Here is a 19952-nt window from a genome sequence, read left to right as displayed (position 1 = left end):
TTTTAAAAACACTCAATTGGTAATAGCTTTTCTGTTGTTGCATTAATAATGTGACGGGTTTATTAATTTGGAGGAGTTTAATTGGTAATGGGTGAGTAGTGGATTGATTTATAAATTATACTAATAAGTTAAATTATAACAAATAGTTTAGCCCCACGTATTTAAAAAAATATTTAAATAGTTTAAATTTAAAACCGTTAAATAAGTGGTCAATTTTGAACCAAAAGGTGGATGACAAGGGTATTTTGGAGCCAATAGGTGAGTGAGAAGGGTATTTTGGAGCCAATAGGTGGATGGGGGTAATTTTGTACCATTTCCAATACTTTGAGGGTATTTTAGGCCCTTTTTCATGACAAAACTCCTAAAACATGCATCCTACTAACCAGAGAGTTGGTTCTTTTATACCGTTGTTTTCGTCTTTCCTTTTTATGATTTGGCTTATTTGGAGAAAAATAAAATCTATCTTATTTCTTAAGAAAAAATAAAAGACCGGTGTACAAAGTTAGATTGCAGGGAATTTTGGATGGCAGATAATTCTTTGGCATTCACTATAAATGTCAAGGTACAATTTTTTTTTTTTTTGTGGGCGTGATGTCAAGGCCAAGTTCTGTGAGACAAGAAGTGTGAATATATACAGCATCCATATTCAGAACATTTATGTACATAACAAATTTAACTTTTTCATTTTTTTTTAATCTAACTTTTATCTAACCTCTGCATCCTTGATGAGTTCAGGCTGAGTAATGCACATTGAATTTACTGCCCGCCAAAACTGGGAATATTGTACAACTCTCTTTCATCTAGCCACTGTTGATGCGACTGGATATAAAACACAGCCTATGTTACAATACTCTGTTGCGCGTATCAATCATTGCAACTTTCTCCTGCAAACAAAAAAAACAACCTGCTGATTTTACTGTGTTTCTTGTACGATAACCAAACAAAAGATCGAAGAAAATGATATATTATAGCAGAGAAACCCTAGCTCATTGTTGTTCCTCAGCCAGAAGAAACGAACAATGTGTGGGCAGAAGATTCTAATTTAAGTGTCTAGGCATGCCGCTACAATAACATAAGCAATGAAGAAATAACATCTCATCTACAATTGTGTCAATCAGTCCATGATCTCAGTAAGAAACACTACCTCATCTGGTGCGACATTTTCCACAGGAAACCAGTGCATAAGAACTCCCAGGTGCATGATAGCAGGTATCAACTTGAACAAGACGGGGGTTGTGACCTGCAAAAAATTCTCATTCTTAAACATCAATTAAAAACATAAAGCATAGGAAGTATTTCCTCAAGCAATTACAAGAATTAGAAGCTTACAAGACTTAGAGCAGTTGTTCCTAGAAGAAGAAGGTACATCTTGCCCTGTATGTGTCACAGAAAATTCAGAAGAGCGATAATGTGGCTAATGTGGCATTTGAGTGGGACAAATGATGCACTTGGTGGGTTGGGTTTTTATTAACTGCACGTTGTAATTATGGTGGCTGCTCAGGTTTTGTGCAGCTGATGTATAATATATATGTATACACACACAATATGTTACAATCTCAAAATAATAATGATTGTACTTGGTGAAAGTAAGAATACAGCACAAATAATCAGCTAAACCATATCAAGTAGCTGAACAATGAAAAATAATTCAAGACTTGTTTCTTAATGCAAAACAAGCAGTATCTTTTTTTTTAAAAAAAAATACACATGGTGTCTTAATCAGCTCACACGCGCCTCAACTAATTTCACGAGGTACATGCTACTTCCCATGACACATATACTGGGTAACTCTGCTTTGTTCACCGAAGCTTGGACATATGGGAAGATATCACTAAGTGTTTTTACAAACCAGGCAGAGTTCCTTTAGGGGCCTCTTCTTTCTTTTTCTTTTTTGTTTAACAAGGAGTTAGTCTAAATTTTCTTAAAAGCTAATCTTCAAGGGAGAAAGTGTTTATGGTGCCATTACGTGACACAGAGACACTAACAACATCTAGGCAGCCAGGAAAGTTTTGCTAAGCAAAAACAATGTATAAGTGCCCCTGTTGTTTAAAATAACAGGTTGAGCAAGAAACTGAACTGTATATCTATTGTTCCAAAACACGAGTGAAATATTAAAAACCATAAATTCAACTAGGGCGAATTTAATTGCATTCTACATACATGTAAAACACAGTATCATGTAGAGTTGTGATTGACAGTATAATTCAAATTGTATCATGCTATCTACTTTGAAACAACAGAAATAGTGGTACTCACAATCTAGCTCCACAAAAGTAAGTGCAATTCCTTTATTTCATGAACTTAAGACATTAAGAGGAAGAACATCAGGAAATCATTGTCACACTTTGAGCACAAAAAACATTTTGCCTCCTTAAAGGTATTATGAAGGGGAAGGGTTCAAAACGATAAGAAACATAACAGGTGAAAAAAGATAGGTAGGATGTGATCACCTGAACAATATGCAGGTTTGAGGCACGACTCAAGAGCACAAATGCGAATTCCCCAATTTGTGCAAGCAAAAGTCCAACCTGTAAAGTCACTCAAACTCATAAAACATCAAGGCAATATAATTTGTTTAACAAGTGTTTAGATGGGTGACTTACAATAAGTGACGTCCTAATGTTATATCCAAAAACCTTTGTAATCACAGTGGCTACAGTAGTCTTAAAAACTATAACCAGGATAACGGAGGCAAGCAGAATATCCACATGTGTCCAAAGGAACTGTACATGTATCAACATTCCAATACTAGCGAGAAAGAGAGCTGCAAAGAGATTACGGATTGGTTCCACCTACAAGTAATATTAAGACACTTAACAATCGCAAAGCATACTAGATAAAATCAAAGTAGTCTGATGTTTTCAAGTAATACACTACAATCTGCCATTGTTGTACAGCAAGCATGGTAATTAGAATGCTATTCCTCATATATCTGATAATGAAAATAAATACAGCTAATGACGAATAGTAAATTATCTAAGCAGATAATGAGGGCTTTACCTGCCCAAGACATTAACAGAAAAATAAGATAGATGAAGTATACAACAATTAAAGAGAAATGGAAAAATATGCTTCAGAGCTCAGAAGTGTTCCAAAATCAGTAGAAAAAATATAAATAGAAGAAACTGACACAGATAAGATATCGTTGTGTACAAAGATGTGGTAAGAAGCCAGGAACATTCAAACATAATGAGAATACTCAGAGAAATATTAACATAAATAAGATTGGTGAGTTGAAATAGAAAAATGAACTTTGAAGTAAGGATGCCTCATAGATTTGTTCATGGTCAACATTTCAATTTATGTTTAATAATAAAAGCATGAGAGAAGAAACATCCTATCATAAATCAATACCTGGTCCAAGGTATGTTTTGCAAAGTCAGTTGTGGATATCATAACTCCGGCTACAAATGAACCCAACTCAAGACTAAGGCCCAGCTTATCACTGCACTGAAGAATCAAATGAAACATCCTCAGTATTCTCTGGCACTGCTTGCTATGTAGTCACTACTTCAGATAGCTTTTACAAGAATGTTTCAGGAAAATATCTGCAATTTGCAACTGAAGAATAGCCATCCCATTTTTAGTAAGAAAAAACTAGAACAGTGTTCAAACTAACCCAAGCAGATAATAAGCAGAACGCCACCACCGCAAGCTGATACAATTCATTGGTCTGGAAATGACAAGGAATTAAGAAAGTTAACAATTTGTAAAGGAAAGACTGCATAAAGCATGAAGCTCGGAAATGTACAAATACATGCAGCAGAGCTGATATTAATTGTTTACTGTCAGCACCATATGCAGGGATCAACTTATAAAAGCTGGAGATTCAAACAATTATGACTGGTATAATACTGCAGAATGACCTACGAAAAGAATCATGACTCCAACGATTCCAAAGATCGAAATGGTTGATTCTAAAGGAATCATGATTTAGGTTTAATGCCGTTCTGCCAAAAGCTCATTTTTCATTCTTAGAGTTGACAAAATTACCATTCCATTGTTCAGTTAAATTAGGTGGATTCTAACATCAGTTGGTAAATCAAGATCAGAGTGGTTGTGGTGCACAATATTTCATTCACTTCAACGATTGTCAGGTGGATTCCAAGGGATTGGTGATTCAGGTTTAATGCCATCTGAAAAGAGCTAACTTTCTTCATTGTCTTAGACTGGACGAATCACCATTCCATTTATTCAATTAAATTAGGTGGATTCTGACATCAGTTGGTAATTCAAGATCAGTACAGTTGTGGTACACTCTGAGTCTGACATTTATTGAAGAAAATACAACCAAAGGGCTGTTATTTAAGGAGCAGCTTAAGAATAATATGAACTGCTAAGATCAGCAGCCCTGATTCAAGATAAATCTGGCCTTCTGTACTTGATCATTGGCTGATGATCCTTCAAACATTATAAGCAACAGAAATTTTACTTACAACCTTGTATTACACTATTACTTTTGTCTTCAAAAGGCCTGATAAGTTACCTTATATGTACGAGTACGTACTCCCTTTATCACCAAAAATAAAAACTTGACTGGCAACCGTTTTGGTTGGTCCCAAAAATTTGGCCTATTTGCTTGACTATGAGTCTACCATTTTGCAGTTACTGCAATTAATATAGATCTGTACTTAAGACATGAAGTGATATCTTTCCGTCTTGAGTATTGTAGCTTTCATACTTCAAATTATTTTTTTAACCTCAGTTATCACTCATAAAAATTCAAAAACAAATTCAATTTGTATTCATGTCAGAACACAACTCTACTTTTTAACTTTTTTTTCCGAATTTCACAATTATGGACAAATGCAGACTAAATCTCAATTGTGAGAACACCCGGCTTGGAAGAAAACCTCTTGTAGTTAAGATTTTGCATCTTCTCCACTTAATTATTCAAACATAAAAAATATTAACCCAACTTTTAAGAAAACCTCTTATAATCAAAAGTTCGCATTTTTTCCATTCTTTATTCAAACACCAAAAACACAGAAGTCAGACAACAATAAAAAAAGGTTTACAGAAAAGGATCAATTAATTGGTATGCACTGTCTGCAGGTGCGAGAGGTACACGGATGGCACATGCACATTTAGCTACTATCACGGGTAGAGAAACTGACCCGTAAATGACCTATCTAAGCTACGGACCAGCCTGGGCTACAACCCAACTTGACCGGACATGAAAATATCACTGGGAAGTTTGGACGGGTTTCACGTTGATGGGTCAAATTTGACACCTCTAGATAATTCCATGTGGAGAAAAGAATAAAAAAGAAATTATGATCATGAGAAGTACTCACTTGAGAAGATAACCGAATCATTAACTTCAGAAAACGAGGAACAAATGACCAAGTTAAAATTGATGCAACACTGAGGTACATGGATAAGATCAGCAGCCTAGACAGAGCAAACAGAATTTTTAGTCTTGATCTAAGCCTCGAATTGCTGCCAAGTAAAACGAAAAACAACATAAAAAGTGGCATGCCCATAAGCTTACACTTTTCCCATAGAGATAATTCCATGCAAAAGCCCACTGTTACCTCCAAGAACAGGAAGCAAAGCGAATAATAAACCAACAGCACAGTCCTGGGGATAAATGAAAAAGAAAAGGGCCAAACTTCTAGTGATATGTATATGAAACAAAGGACATGATCATTAAAAATTTGGTAATAGTGACCCAGGTTTTACCTGAAAAATCAATGTTCCGATTGTCACTTGACCATGAAGAGCATTGTTGCTGTTTTTCTCAACCAGAAATTTCACCACCTATTTATTTAAGATGGTCAAATCATTGCTAGTAAGACTTACTTTAAATTAAAAGACAAGGAAAAACTGACAAGAATCATGGTTTTATAATATACCACTGCCGTTGATGACATTGATAGGAAGCAACCAACAAATACTCCCTCTGACAAGTTTGCACCACATAACTGCAGCACATTAACAGAATACATAAGTAAGCAACAATAATTGGCGAAGCGAAATTCAATTCCACAGTCATACCATTGCAGTTGTGCCACACAGAAACATAAGGATAACAATTTGAAGCAACCCTCCAAGAACAGCAACAGGACCAACAACTTTTAGCTGCATGATAATATGTTAGGAGGCTGCCCCAAGTAAGGAAAGATATATACTGAAATACACAGATACTTTTCAAGAATTAGTTCTAACAGTTGTATGGAAAAAGCACCACAAAGAATGATAAAGCACCTTTGTCAAGGAAAACTCCAGACCTAAAGCGAATAAAAGGAAGACAACTCCAAACTGAGCAACGGTCTCAACCTGTAATACAATCGACACTGAAAGAGTTCAACTCAGGATGCACACTTACATCATAACTAAATGAGTATCAAGTCAAGAATATGACAGTAATTTCACAGACTACTGTTAATGAAAGTCTAGTTATACAAAACGAAAAGGACATAACAACGAAATAATACATGCCCGCAAATCAAAAGCATCACATACCAAAAGCACAGACAAAACGTTAGCATCTCTCCTCATGAAATAAAGAAACTGAATGAAACAAAACCCAAGATTGTTTTTCGGTTTGACACTTATTTACTCTATGCTTTTTCGGTTAAAGTTATCATATGGAAAGATTACTTTGTCGCTTAATCTATGGATATTTCAACAACAAAACAGGCAGACATGATTTTTCCTTATACGCAATGTGCTGTCCTGTAAGATTACATACCTGCACCATTTCACTGATGAATTTCAAACCCCCTGGTCCAATTAATGAGCCAGCAAGAAGATAACCGACAATAACCTACCTCAAGAAATCATGATTAAAACACGTTCAGTACTTGGGTTTAATTGAAATTTAGATTTATAATCACAGAAGATCATAATCATCCAAGTAAAACTTCATAAGCTTCTAAAAGGACATACCGGTTGTCCTAAACAAGAAAAGATGATTCCACCAATGGCAGCAGAGACTATAACCACCACCAAGTCTGAGATAAGTCTGCAGACACACATTGTAGCACAATCTACATGTCACTAGCTGTCGAAACTACATGAAAGATGAAATCCCTAAATATCTATGTTTATTCAGCAGAATTGCCAGGATAAAAAAGGATTAACATTGACCTCACATCAACTTGAAGCACAGGATACTTTGATTTCTTATTTGACATGACAAACACATTATCCTGTCATCAAGAAAAACAGTATAAAAAGAGCTAGTTAGGCACACGTTAGAGATATTGACCAATGTTTTTTTTTAACAATTCAAGAATACATTTTTTTACCTTTTTGTCAATCAATGTAGTAACATCATCAGAACCTTCATTTTCAAGGGAGAAAACGTCTTGTAATTTGAATGATCTAGTATCACTGCAAAAGGCAAAATAAATAAATAACTTCAGCAAAGTTTATACAAAGCCAGGAGAGGCATTGATCTGTTTAGTTACAGCTTCTTATTTACTTTGTATGTTGTGTCTCATTCTTCTTGATCTTCTCATGGGTAATTTTGGCTACCGTCTCCAGGACTCCCTAATGAAAAATAAAGGTAAACGTTTCATAAAAGAGCAAAGATTTTTCTATAGGTGGAACCAAAAGTAAATTGTAAAAGTGTCGGACTCTGACAAACGCAAGTCAAAACGTTAGGCCTTTAATCACTCTGATTAGGACCTAAACTTAAAACATAGGAGACGTTGAAGTTAGAATGGATATGCAAGTCTTCAACTTTGACACAAACAATTAGACAAAGTCAGCCAAGCATAAGCATACTCTGATCCAATAATATATATATATATATATATATATATATATATTGCTTCACCATCTAAAATAAGCAGTTTATGAGTAAACTAAGCTTCAGCAAATAATCTTCCACTGATCTTAATATGAGAGATAACAACTAACATGATCCAAAAGTAAATTGATGAAAAGTATGAATAGCTTAGCTTACCGTCTCATCAGCAACCGTACTGTTAAAGCTGCGTCCATCAGAACCTAATCAGGTGAGAAAAGCACATGATAAATCCGACATTTCATTATGCAAACCACACAGACAGAACGCATCGTTACATTTTAAATGCCAGAACTTGGAGCATACTAAAAATTCCAATTGGTTTCTCTATTCAGCTCATCGCTCTTTCTTTTTGTAGTAAATAGAACTTGATTTACCAAAGCTCATAACTTCATTTGCCTTATTTAGACTGTTTTGAAGAGGTTGTTTATGAATCAAGCATAAAACATAAATGTCATCATCAATCATTAAAGCATACATCATATGCAAACTCTAATAACCAAAAGTAAATTTGTCACAAGCTCATTAAAAGACCGGAAATACACCATTAACTTGTATTCAATTCTCAATATTCGCACCGAAAACAAAAATCAACTTAACTTGTAATCAGCGAATACCAAAAAAAAAAAAAAACTAATTCCGAAAAAATAAATAAAGAGAAAATGGAGAAAACTTACCTTCAGGCTGATCGTTTTCAGAGAACTCTTTCTCGAGAACACGATCGAACATTTTGGCAATAGTGCCATCATTAGTTTCGGGAGCGGACGAATTTACTAAATTACCGTAAAACCTTGCCCTAATCTCCTTTTCAGATCTGGCCGCTAAGGTCATCCTTCCGGAATAAACAACCGACAGAAAGAGGAATATCCATGCTCGAAGCTTCTCTCTTCTCACCACAATCCTCTCCATTTTTACAGAAGCGAATGGAAAATACAGAGAAAAATTGCAGGAGAATGGAGAAGAAGAAGAAGAAAGGGAAAATGGAGACGCAAAAGGTGTTTGTTTGAACTTTCCGCTTTATTAGATCAAAGCCAAAAATTGAAAATAAGTTAAAGTTTTTTTTTTCAGAGCGGGATCTAAGCCTGACGAATTTAATAAAGTTTGAAGTAATACGATCCGTTCGGTCTAATTTTTGTTTAAATTAATTTTAAGCTTTAGTATATAATTGTTATACTAGTATTTATAACTTCTTTAAAAAAAAACAAATAGCTTAATTAAAAAAAATTCAAAGGTATTTACGTATTATATTAAAAGTCGGCTTAATAGTGAGGAAAAAAAAAAGGAGTCTTAACTTTTCAATTTCCTTAAAGAAGTGCATGTATATAGGTGAAATGTCAATCGAATATTGCTAGAAATTTTGTTGACTTCTCCAAAATTAAATATATTTTTTTAAAAAAAATAATTTATCATCACAACTTAATACACATCTAAATTAGTTATATTTTGCATCCTTAAGTTGGCAGTGGAGTAGTGGGGTTTTAGTTACTGGCTTGCTAAAAAAATGACTAATAATTAAAACTTAAAGCTACCTCATGATAAATAGAGTTTTAGCGAGGTTGGTTAATTAATTAATTGAACTAAAATGTACCATTCGTTGTTTACATTTTATCACTTATATATAGAGAAGGTTATCTGATACAATTTAAAAAGTTTGTTCAATTTAACAATATCATATAATTTAATATAATTATCATTTATCTTAGTATTACTGTATCAATGGTCCATCTAATAGATAGAAGCTAATAATAAAAAAGTTTGTTCAATTTAACAGTATCATGCTATTTAATAGGATTATCATTTTATCTTACTATCATTGTATCAATGGTTCATTTAGAAGCTAATATGTAATTCGATACAAATTTAAAATTTAAAATTGATGAATTTTTATTTATTTAAATTTAAAATAAAAAAAGACAAATAAAAATTTACAATATATGATTGAGAGAGCAATAAAGTATAAAGAACGCATATTATGCCCCTAAATTAACAACTCACTGAATTCTCAAATTATATTTCTTATATATTTGTTGAATTTTAACTACTGAATTTTAAACAAAAATCATTATATATCATATTGACCGCTTGTTAGATGATGCAAGAGCAATTGACAAGTGTCTAAAAATAAAAGCTCTGATTTGCTTTGTTGTTTTTTTATGATTTTTTTTAATTTGCTTGGTAAACCATCAATATCAAATCCCAATTAGTTGTAGAAATATGCAAAATAAATAAATAAATAATAACAGTGTATAATGACAACAATAACTTGTCACGTTTACAAATTTATTGATTCTTACCTTAGTGGAATATTTATTGAGTAAAATTCAATTATCTTTTAACTTTTTAGTAAGTGTAAAGGTATGATATGAATGTTTTTCAAAATTAAGATCGAGTTTGAAGAGATTTATTTGGTTTACAAATTACAATCCTTACAACTTGATAATATATATAACTTTGAAGAGATTAACAAAAATGGTGTAGAGTTTACTTTTATTAGTCAAACTAAGCACGATCCATAGAATAATAAACCCCATCGAAAAATTAACAATGTTTGCTCGAAAAGTATAGCAATACATCTTTATCTTTTTTTTTTCACTTGTGCTAAACCTAATTTGCATACTCTTGTTGCTCTATATTCTGACTTCTGTACATGTACACTTAAAAGAAGGATTACATGTAAACATTTAAAGTAGGGTGTTTGTGGTTTAGTTTGGATTAAAATTAAATTAATTTAGTTGGATTTTTAAATTCTTATAATCAAATCAAACGAAAAAAAATAATCGTCGATTTGGTTCAACTTTTCTGGTTGGAAAATAATAATTTTTTGAGTACATACATATCTTGATATACACAAACACTTAATACATAAACAATCCACAGAAAAGTTATTGTCGGCTTAATTAAGCTATTAAACAATACTAGAATTATCATTACACGAATAAATAAATAAAATATGACTATTTTATGTGAAATAGAGTAGGTAAAAACTAAAATGAATTGTGTTGTACTTAAACTTAAGATTATTATAATTGGACTAAAGTGTTGGGTTTGAAAAAATGGTAAAGTTAAAGACTTAGGTTAATTAAAATTTAACAAAATATTTATATTTTATTTATGAATAATATATAAATAATTATAAAATTTATATATCTAATTTATCTTTCCTGTTTGATTATTTTTTTGCAATTGGTTTTTTTAGTAAAACCAAAACTAATTCGATATCTACTTTCAAAATTTAACTTAACCAAACCCAACCAAACCAAATATCGATCTTTCAATTGATTTGGTTCAGATTGCTGTTCAAATTAATTTTTTAACCATGACCATGAACAAACCTAGTTGGAAGTATCAATAGTAATCGACGTATGGATTTTCTTCCATATTAATTTACGTATTTCAATTCCAAACAAAAGAAGATAATATGTTTTCACTAACAAGTGAAGAGTAGTTCAATTTACGGTAACCACGTAGTTAATTTTCAAGTCAAAAAAGAGATTTTCTAAATCAAATACCTACCGAGGAAGAGATAAGGAAAACAGATAACTCTTTCAAACTATTCAAAGCGCCGTGATCTAAAAGTCTCCACCCTTTCTTCTATCAAAATTATGGGCACATAGTAAGCCCCTCTGTAATTTCTTTCTACAAAAATGTTTTTGTCAACAAATGAATCACGAAGATCAAAAATAAAATCTATGTTTGTCTAATTTCTAAATGTAAAAATGTTTCTAACCTTAAAAAGTTATGCCCCATCAGCCTCTGTAATCTTAGTTACATTCTTTAGGCTCCGACCTCTTATGAACAATCTTACAGGACTGAGCCAAACTAGATTTCTCCAAATAGACTAGTATAAAAAGTGGTAATATGATTGCGAAATTCGACCTTGAAAAGGCATTCGACAAGCTCGAATGGTCCTTTAATTTATCAGACACATCCTTCACTCTTTTAACTTCCCCACTAAAATCAACAACCTTATCATGTCTTGCATAACCACCAACAAGACAACTATACTATGCAATGGATTCCAAACCAATTTCTTTAATACTTCCAGAGGTCTACGCCAGGGCGACCCCTTATCGCCTTACCTCTTTATGCTTTGTATGTAAGTTCTCTTCCACCAAATTAATGCAGCAGTTATGCGCTCAAAATGGTACCCTATTAAGATTCCCCTGTGGACTCACATTTCCCACCTTTTCTTTGCAGACGACTTAGTGCTAATGGCCCACACAAATAAAGAAGGGCAACTTTCACATATAGCAAACAAAAAATTCATATTCGTATGTTATAGCAAAGTTTGCATAATTGCGCTCCATAGCAAACATAAAACTGTATAATTCGCTATACATATACAATTGTATAATTCGCTGGCCTATTTCGCTGCAATTGTATAATTCGCTATCCTATTTCACTGCAATTGTATAATGCACAATGTATGTATATTACATAATTATAAGTGTATAGCAAAAAGATATATGTTTTTCTCTCGCTTTATACAAAAACAGAAACACAATATATACACTTCTGTTGTATAAAGCTAGAGAAAATTGTATTTCACTGCAATTGTATAATTCGCAATTGTATAATTCGTTGGCCTTTTTCTCTGCAACATTTGTATAAAATTTGCATTTGTCTACAATTGAATTGAAGTAAAATGTTTGTAAATTGTATAATTAAGTGTATAACACGAAGATATATATTTTTGCATGTGTATATACAATTTTCTCTCGCTTTATACAAAACAGAAACAGAATTATACAGTTCTGTGTATAAAGCGAGAGTGGCGAGCGAGATTTTTGGGAGAGAGACGTCTGGCAAATTTTGGCTAATGTTGTCATGGAGCACAATTAAATCAAACCCTAGCTACTCCATTTATTTTAGGTTATTAGTTTGTTATTATATACAATTTTCCGAATAAAGAAAACAGTCGGGTCAATGCAAAAATCTTGAGGTGATTCTGCTCTTGGTCAGGACAAAGCATCAATAATTCTAAACCTAAGATTCTCTATTTTGCTAACTGTAACACATCTATCGGCAAACATAGTCACTAATACCTTTAATATACAAGCAACTGCTTTTGGAAAATACCTAGGTTTCCCCATTTTCCACAACAAGCCCTCTACCAACGACTTTTAATTCATTTTGGATAACTTGCAAAGTAGCCTAACAGGGTGGAAAATAAAGTTCCTCAATAGAGCGGGGCTCTCTGTCCTTATAAAAGCATAGCATAGCAAATTATTTCATGCAGATTGTAGAACTGTCTGATTCCATATGTACAAAAGAACTCCAATGTGGGCATCAATACTCAAAAAAAAATACACTAGGAACACAGATAGACTCCCTACCAACTAGTTCCTCAACTCCATAAACATTGCCCCTAACACTAGCTGCAATTCATGTAGAGCAGTTGAAACTGTTAAAACACATTTTCTTGGGCTGTAGAATAGTCTTAAGCATCGGGAATACATCAATATTCTTAACCCTATATCCATCATTATAGCAAATAATAATGTTAACTGGTTATATGAAATTGGGCATATCATCTCCAAAGTCATGTGCATCGATTTGGTGATAAATATGTTAAATTCCCAATCAAATGCTTATGCCAACATTGTTTATGAATGCAGGGATCTCCTAGTGCAACTGGGGAAGCACAAGATCAACCATGAAGGCCGAGAACAAAACAAGGCAGACGACTTGCTAGCGAAGAAGGAGAGGATGATGCAAGTTATTGGCATTGAAGAATGGATAGTTCCCCCAGTGTTTGTTTTAGAGGCAGTAGAAGTAGACAAGCATTTGAAGTAGATCTCCTAATTCCTATTGTAATATTAACAGATGTACAAGTCCAAGTCCCAATTCATCCTGTAACGTTACAAGCAATATAACTGAACGTGTTGTACTGATGCATATAATCTAATTAATATTATGTTGCCTTTTATACAAAAAAAAAAAAAAAAAACCGACACCCATATCACTTTATGACTTGACTTTGGTATCATGTGCATAATTTTACCCAAATAACATCGGCTTAATTATTATCACAATTTAACATGCATGATTTATTCATATATTACTACAATATTATTGACCATTGCATAATTAAACAATTCACGAATTATAACCCATCTGCAAATGGTCTGTATACGACCCACTAAAGAAACTATAATAAAATTTCTTGGCGAAAAGTGTTTTGACCTTACACGTAAATTTTTTTACATAATACATATATTAGATTTTAAAATTGAATTCAAATTTTAATTTTGACCTTCAATTTTTGTAATGCACAAAATAGGCATATTAACTATCTAATTTTTAAATAAATAAACACATGAGTTTTACATGATACAATACACGTAGGATTATGTAGGACAAAAAATGACATGTATGATAGATATGTAGCACATGTGTGTCTATTTGTTCAACTTTGTACAAATTTAAATGACTACTTGTGCACGCTCAAAATTGAACGACATAAATATGATTCGAAGTCAACTTATAGAATATATATTTATATATTATGCCTAAATTTTTTTGAGGCAGATTGAATCAAATTTGCGTTTCATTTTCCGTTGAATAGAAATCACAAATTTAGGAACGTGGATAATGTAGCTTCCACTCGATTTGGGGAAAATCACAATGCACAAGGAGGACCGTGCTGGCCACACGTTCGTCACCCCCTTTCTCTTCTCCTTTTATTTAGGCATCACATTGTTATCAATCAACTCATTCCCACCCAAATAATAATAACAGAGAACAACAATGGCGTCTACAACTAGCATAATTCAACCTGGCTTCTCATGCGGCGGCGCATTATCTTCCTTCACCGCAAAGCCAAGGCGTATGGTGATGGTTCGTGCCCAAGCTATAAACCCAGATATTAAGAAGGATGAAGCGAAAGTGGTCGACTCTGTTCTCGTCACTGAACTCTCTAAGCCTCTTACTGCGTACTGCAGGTTCATTTTCTCTCTTAATACATTTTCATAATTCTCAATGGCATAATACATACGTTGTACCATAAATTTGGATTCAAATTTTAGCTTTAACCTTCAATTTTCATAATGCACAAATAAACACTTTAACTATCCAACTTTTAAATAAATAAACATATGAATCCTATGTGGCACAATACACGTAGGACAAAAAATAACATTTAGGATGGCATGTACAAGTTTAAGTGTGTATTTGTACACATCCAAAATTGAAGGACATAAATATAATTTAAAACCAAGTAAAATAACATATTTATGTATGGCATAATACATAAATACGCCCTTTAACTTGGCTTTGAATCACATTTATGCCCTTTAACTTTGGGTATGCAAAAGTAGACACTTAAACTTATATAAAGTTGAACAAATAGACACACATGTCCTACATGTCATCCTACGTGTCATTTTTTGTCCTATGTGGTGTCTTACGTGTATTTTGCCACGTAGGACTCATGTGTTTATTTATTTAAAAGTTGGATAGTTAAAGTGCTTGTTTGTACATTATGAAAGTTGGAGGTCAAAGTTAAAATTTGAAGCTAAGTTTAGGGTCTAATATATGTATTATGCCTTTATGTATTATGTCTTTCTCAATTTGATATATTATTTTAGTATTTCTTTTTTTTTTGTTGTTGTTGTTAAGAAATTTTTTTGGAATATGCATTGTTGCTGATAGAAATTGTTAGAAACAATTTTAATTTATTCAATTGTTTATCCCAATTTCTCCCTTTTTGTCTTACCTATGCGAAAATGGGGACTAGCCACATAGTGGTATGGGTCAGTCAACACTGTTTATTTATTCCAAAATCTTATTTTATTTGAAAAATTCTTTATGTAGCTTTGAAACTTTTGTACGTTCATAGGAGAAAAGAAATCTTGTTCATTTTTAGTAGAGATGGTACACTATTTGGTTTAAGTTGAAAAAAACTAGTTGTACACATATAAAGTCCAATCAATAGTCAGTCCTATTATTCCATTAGACGGAGTTAGTTGGTACCTGTTGTTGATCCGTGAAATTAGTTCAGGTTGATCGAAAAAAAAAAGTCAGCGCTATTACTGGTAGTGATATTGAATCTGGTTTTATTTATAAGTAATTTCATATTGCTTAAGTCCTTCAAGAATGGTGTTGAAGGATATTTTTTGGTTATACATGTTATTGAAAATAATTCAGTATTATATCCTTAATAGTTAGGTATTTGATTGCCAACTTTAGTTTCTGTATTCATAATACCTGCAAAAATTACTATGTCATTCTCATAGGAGAGTTATATATACGTTTAATGTGAAACAACACTACAGGTGTTACAGCACATAAATTAACCTTATTGTAGTGTTTTAATTGTATTACATTTATGTGTAATCACATATGATGCTATACCAGATTGGTTATACAGAGTGATATAATGAAGAAAGATTATTGTAAAAAGATTATCATTTAACCAAAGTAAAATGATACAACATGTGACAGACATCTTGTAACAGATATAAAATTTGGATAATTTGTCAGAGAACTTTGAGTTTCTCCGTTTTGTTTGATTCGCGATTAGCCAAATCTATTTTTTTTAATGGGGATTGGAGAGATGTCTATAACTCGGAGGAGATCATGATTTGAGCTTGATTACCAGTATGTTCCAATAATGTGAGTTGCTCTTGCCTCTAGTTGAATATGTCTCAGTCCGTCATTCATTGAGCTCTGTAACCCTAAGTCCGAAGGGAGTGACTTTGAGGGGTTCAATGCTGAACGAAGACCCTCCTTCCCGGTTTCAACCCATTTTTCTCTTTAATTGATTCAGAAATTTGAATTTACGAGGTGTAAAATTAGGACTTAGGCATAACTCACACCCCAAAAGCTAGCTCAAAGGGAGGAGGATTGTCCAAGTCTTATAAAGAGTTCACCCATCTCTATAATCACCGATGTGAGACTTTTGTCATTCTTTAACACCCCACCTCACGCCCAGTGCTTAGCATCTGGTGCGTGGGCAATTTTAATTTTGGGGACCCCAACATCGGGTGAGACGGGCCTTGCTCTGATACCATGTAAAATTAGGTCTTAGGCCTATCTCACACCCCAAAAGTTAGCTCAAAGGGAGAAGGATTGTCCAAGCCTTATAAAGAGTTCACACATCTCATTAATCACCGATGTGAAACTTTTGTCATTCTTTAACACGAGGACCATACGTTAACAACATTTACTGATGGTTGCAATGGAGAAGAGAGTCATAGATCTCTTGATTGTGGAACTCTTGCTAGAATCACATTTAGTAAGTGGGAGATTTGTGTGCAGGTGTTGGAGGTCTGGGATTTTTCCTCTATGTGATGGAAGCCATGTGAAGCACAATAAGGAAACCGGCGATAACGTTGGACCCTTGCTATTGAAGAAGCAGTAAGCCAGTAAATGAACTACTCTCCAGATTATGCAAAGACTATTTTCTTAGTATCTTTTTGTTCTATCTATACCATTTGTTGAATGAGATGTTCTTCTTTCTAGAATAGGACCTACTTAAAACTGAAAGTACTTGAAATATTCATCCTTTTGCAGCCTCATGCTACAACTTGATCACATTATTATCACATGAGTGTAATTTCCATATGGATTAGTTAAATGAAAGTGATGAGTTAACAAGTCATATCATGTTGATTTGGTTGATGCAAATTCTCTCAGTATTAGGGGTGTACAAAATCGAACCGAAAATCAAATCAAATCGCAAATTGAGTCAAAAAAAAAAACCACGGCTAGTGGTTTGATTTGACATAGGTTGGTGTTGGAAAAAAGCCCGACAATATTTGGGTTGGGTTTGGTTTCAACTAAAAAAATCAATCCGAAATTTAACCAACCCGACATTATACATATAATTTTAAAATATTATTTTACACATAAAAATACTTACTTTGATATAGTTTTAAAAAATATATATTTATGTAACTTTTACTTTTATGTATCTCTTCTATCATTTTATCTTTTCTTTATTGTCAGACAATGGTATTTGAGTATTTTCTTAGACTTGTAGTTAGAGTATATTGTTGTATCTAGTATTCTTAGTTTTTCTTATATAAATATATAATTAATTTTTAAGACCGTTTGGCCCCGAGAATATTTGAGAAAAACTTGAGAAGTGGTGTTTGACTATATAATTTGGTAAATATATTTGTTAAATATTCCAAGTTTTCAAATACTAGAAAAACTAGTATTTAGGCAAAGTTTTAATATTTGAGAAATTTAAAAAACTTCAAAAATTACCCAAACTTTTATATTTTATAAAAAAAACTCATTATTTATTTAACTCCAATTAATATTTGTTACTACCGCCTTCGAAAAATTCTGAGTTCTAATTGAGTGATAAAATTGACAAAAAGGAACAATTTCCGTTTAATAAATTATAATTATAACTTAATCAGTGACAAATTTGAGTATGCGGTTAATGTATTGTCTTGCATATATTGTTATTTTGTTATTGTTGATTGTTACCAATTACATCATAAAGTTGTTTTTTACGAACATATTCATTAAAAAATAATAATATAAATTTATGGATATTTTTAATGATTTTTAGAATTTATGATAACAAATAAAATTGCACTGTGACGTAACATTAAAAAATAATGAATTAGTTATGCTGAGATTATTTATTTTAAGATTAGTTATTCAAAGCTTATTTTTATATATGGTTTGATTTGTTGTATTAAATATAACAAGCATGACATACTTTCTAAAAAAAAATTTATTTGATTACAAAAATACACTCTGCCTTATTAAACTTTTACACATTTTTTTTTGTAGAGCTTGATTATTTACTCTTTAAAACAAAACCTCCGCCTTATTTAACTTAAATCTTTTTTGTGTTCCTTAAATTATATGTTGTGTTTTTCACTTATATATCAGTGTTATATATATATATATATATGAATAAAAACTACTTACATAAAAATATCTACTTATACGAAACATAGAAGGACAAAGACGGAATAAAACAACCTAAAAAAAACTGGATCAAAACTCATCTGCTTTCAAAGAAAAGTAAGAAAATTGACAAAATGACACCAAAACAGCCTAAACTTGACAAAACAATAAAAAAGGCATATAAATAGCAAAATTTGGACAACAATTGCATCATAACAACAAAAACTGCACTAAAATTGGCCAAAAACCAGTGTGAAAAGTGATAATAAAAAGGATTTAAGCATTTGGAGGTATTATTGTCATTTTAGTAATGTTATTTCAGGAAAAGTTATTTTGATATTGTTATTTTACCACGAGGGAGGGATAAATTATCCCTAACGCTATTTATTCATTTTAGGATAAGTTATCCCATTATATGTAACTAAAACTGTCAATATGTCTGATTCATCCCGCGAGCTAATTCGTACCAGCTTTAAAATTTGACGAATTAGATTGGGTTAACTTTTTTTTTTTGTGGTACAGAAAATGATCGATCCAGCCCACAGGCTTTGCCGAGTCAGTCCTTTTTTCTTAGTAACATATTTTTATAATCTTTTCAATTAAATTATAATTTTAGAATAGACTTAAGTCATATGCAGCCCCTAAAAGCTATTCACATAGTCATTTTAATCTAAATTTGTACCTATTAAACACTTTAATCCTTAAAATTTTTTATTTATTTGATATAAAATGACAATTAATTAAATAACAAAAATGCTAATTTAGATTTGTACCTATTAAACAATTTAACCTTAATTTTTTTTATTTATTTGACATAAAATGACAATCAGTTAAATAACAAAGATGCGGGGTACTTCAATCGCATATACACACAAGATCTATCAATAAAATAATGCCAACTTACATTTGAATCTTTTTTTTTTACAAGCTCTATTTAAATAATCCAAAAAGAATTTTCAGAAAATAATATTTTAATTTTTAAAATTAATCCTCCATGTTCTTCGAGACCCATTTCCCCTTTCATGCCGACGCCGGCAAATACACCACCACCCAAGCTTAATATCCATTTTTTTTTCATTTTAATAGCATCAAATTGTTTTATTCATTGCCGTAATTTTTCTCATATTAATAATCACTCATCACAATTACAACAAATAATTTCGAACTTTTCCAAAAAAGATTGAGTTCATATCTTTTCCATCAAAATAAATAGCACTTCACCGAAATATTTATAACTTAAATCCATATAAGAAAAAAGAAACAGAAGAAGAATTAGACAGGGGTTAAGAAAGAGAAGGATGGAGGGGGTGGGGTGGGG

General features: G+C 32.2%; 2 protein-coding genes across 2 annotated transcripts; one reads left to right on the top strand and one right to left on the bottom strand.

Moving 5' to 3' along the window:
- Nucleotides 1–507: 507 nt before the first annotated feature.
- LOC107012287 (K(+) efflux antiporter 5) lies at nucleotides 508–8827 on the bottom strand. The gene is made up of 20 exons (XM_015212087.2): nucleotides 8437–8827; nucleotides 7919–7962; nucleotides 7433–7500; nucleotides 7257–7341; nucleotides 7096–7157; nucleotides 6895–6970; nucleotides 6698–6772; nucleotides 6211–6282; nucleotides 6001–6084; nucleotides 5859–5927; nucleotides 5686–5763; nucleotides 5495–5583; nucleotides 5298–5394; nucleotides 3620–3673; nucleotides 3355–3450; nucleotides 2604–2792; nucleotides 2451–2528; nucleotides 1330–1374; nucleotides 1145–1240; nucleotides 508–884 (listed from the first exon to the last, which is right to left on the bottom strand). The coding sequence occupies exons 1-20, from the start codon at nucleotides 8666–8668 to the stop codon at nucleotides 843–845; spliced, it is 1731 nt and encodes a 576-aa protein (XP_015067573.1). The 5' UTR covers nucleotides 8669–8827; the 3' UTR covers nucleotides 508–842.
- A 5613-nt stretch (nucleotides 8828–14440) lies between these two features.
- On the top strand, nucleotides 14441–17363 carry LOC107015374 (CDGSH iron-sulfur domain-containing protein NEET). The gene is made up of 2 exons (XM_015215624.2): nucleotides 14441–14703; nucleotides 17021–17363. The coding sequence occupies exons 1-2, from the start codon at nucleotides 14510–14512 to the stop codon at nucleotides 17121–17123; spliced, it is 297 nt and encodes a 98-aa protein (XP_015071110.1). The 5' UTR covers nucleotides 14441–14509; the 3' UTR covers nucleotides 17124–17363.
- The last annotated feature ends 2589 nt before the right edge of the window (nucleotides 17364–19952 follow it).

Source organism: Solanum pennellii, chromosome 3 (assembly GCF_001406875.1).
Source record: "Solanum pennellii chromosome 3, SPENNV200".
Taxonomy (NCBI): domain Eukaryota; kingdom Viridiplantae; phylum Streptophyta; class Magnoliopsida; order Solanales; family Solanaceae; genus Solanum; species Solanum pennellii.
Note: the sequence above shows the minus strand (reverse complement) of the source record. Positions and strands in the feature narration are given on the sequence as shown.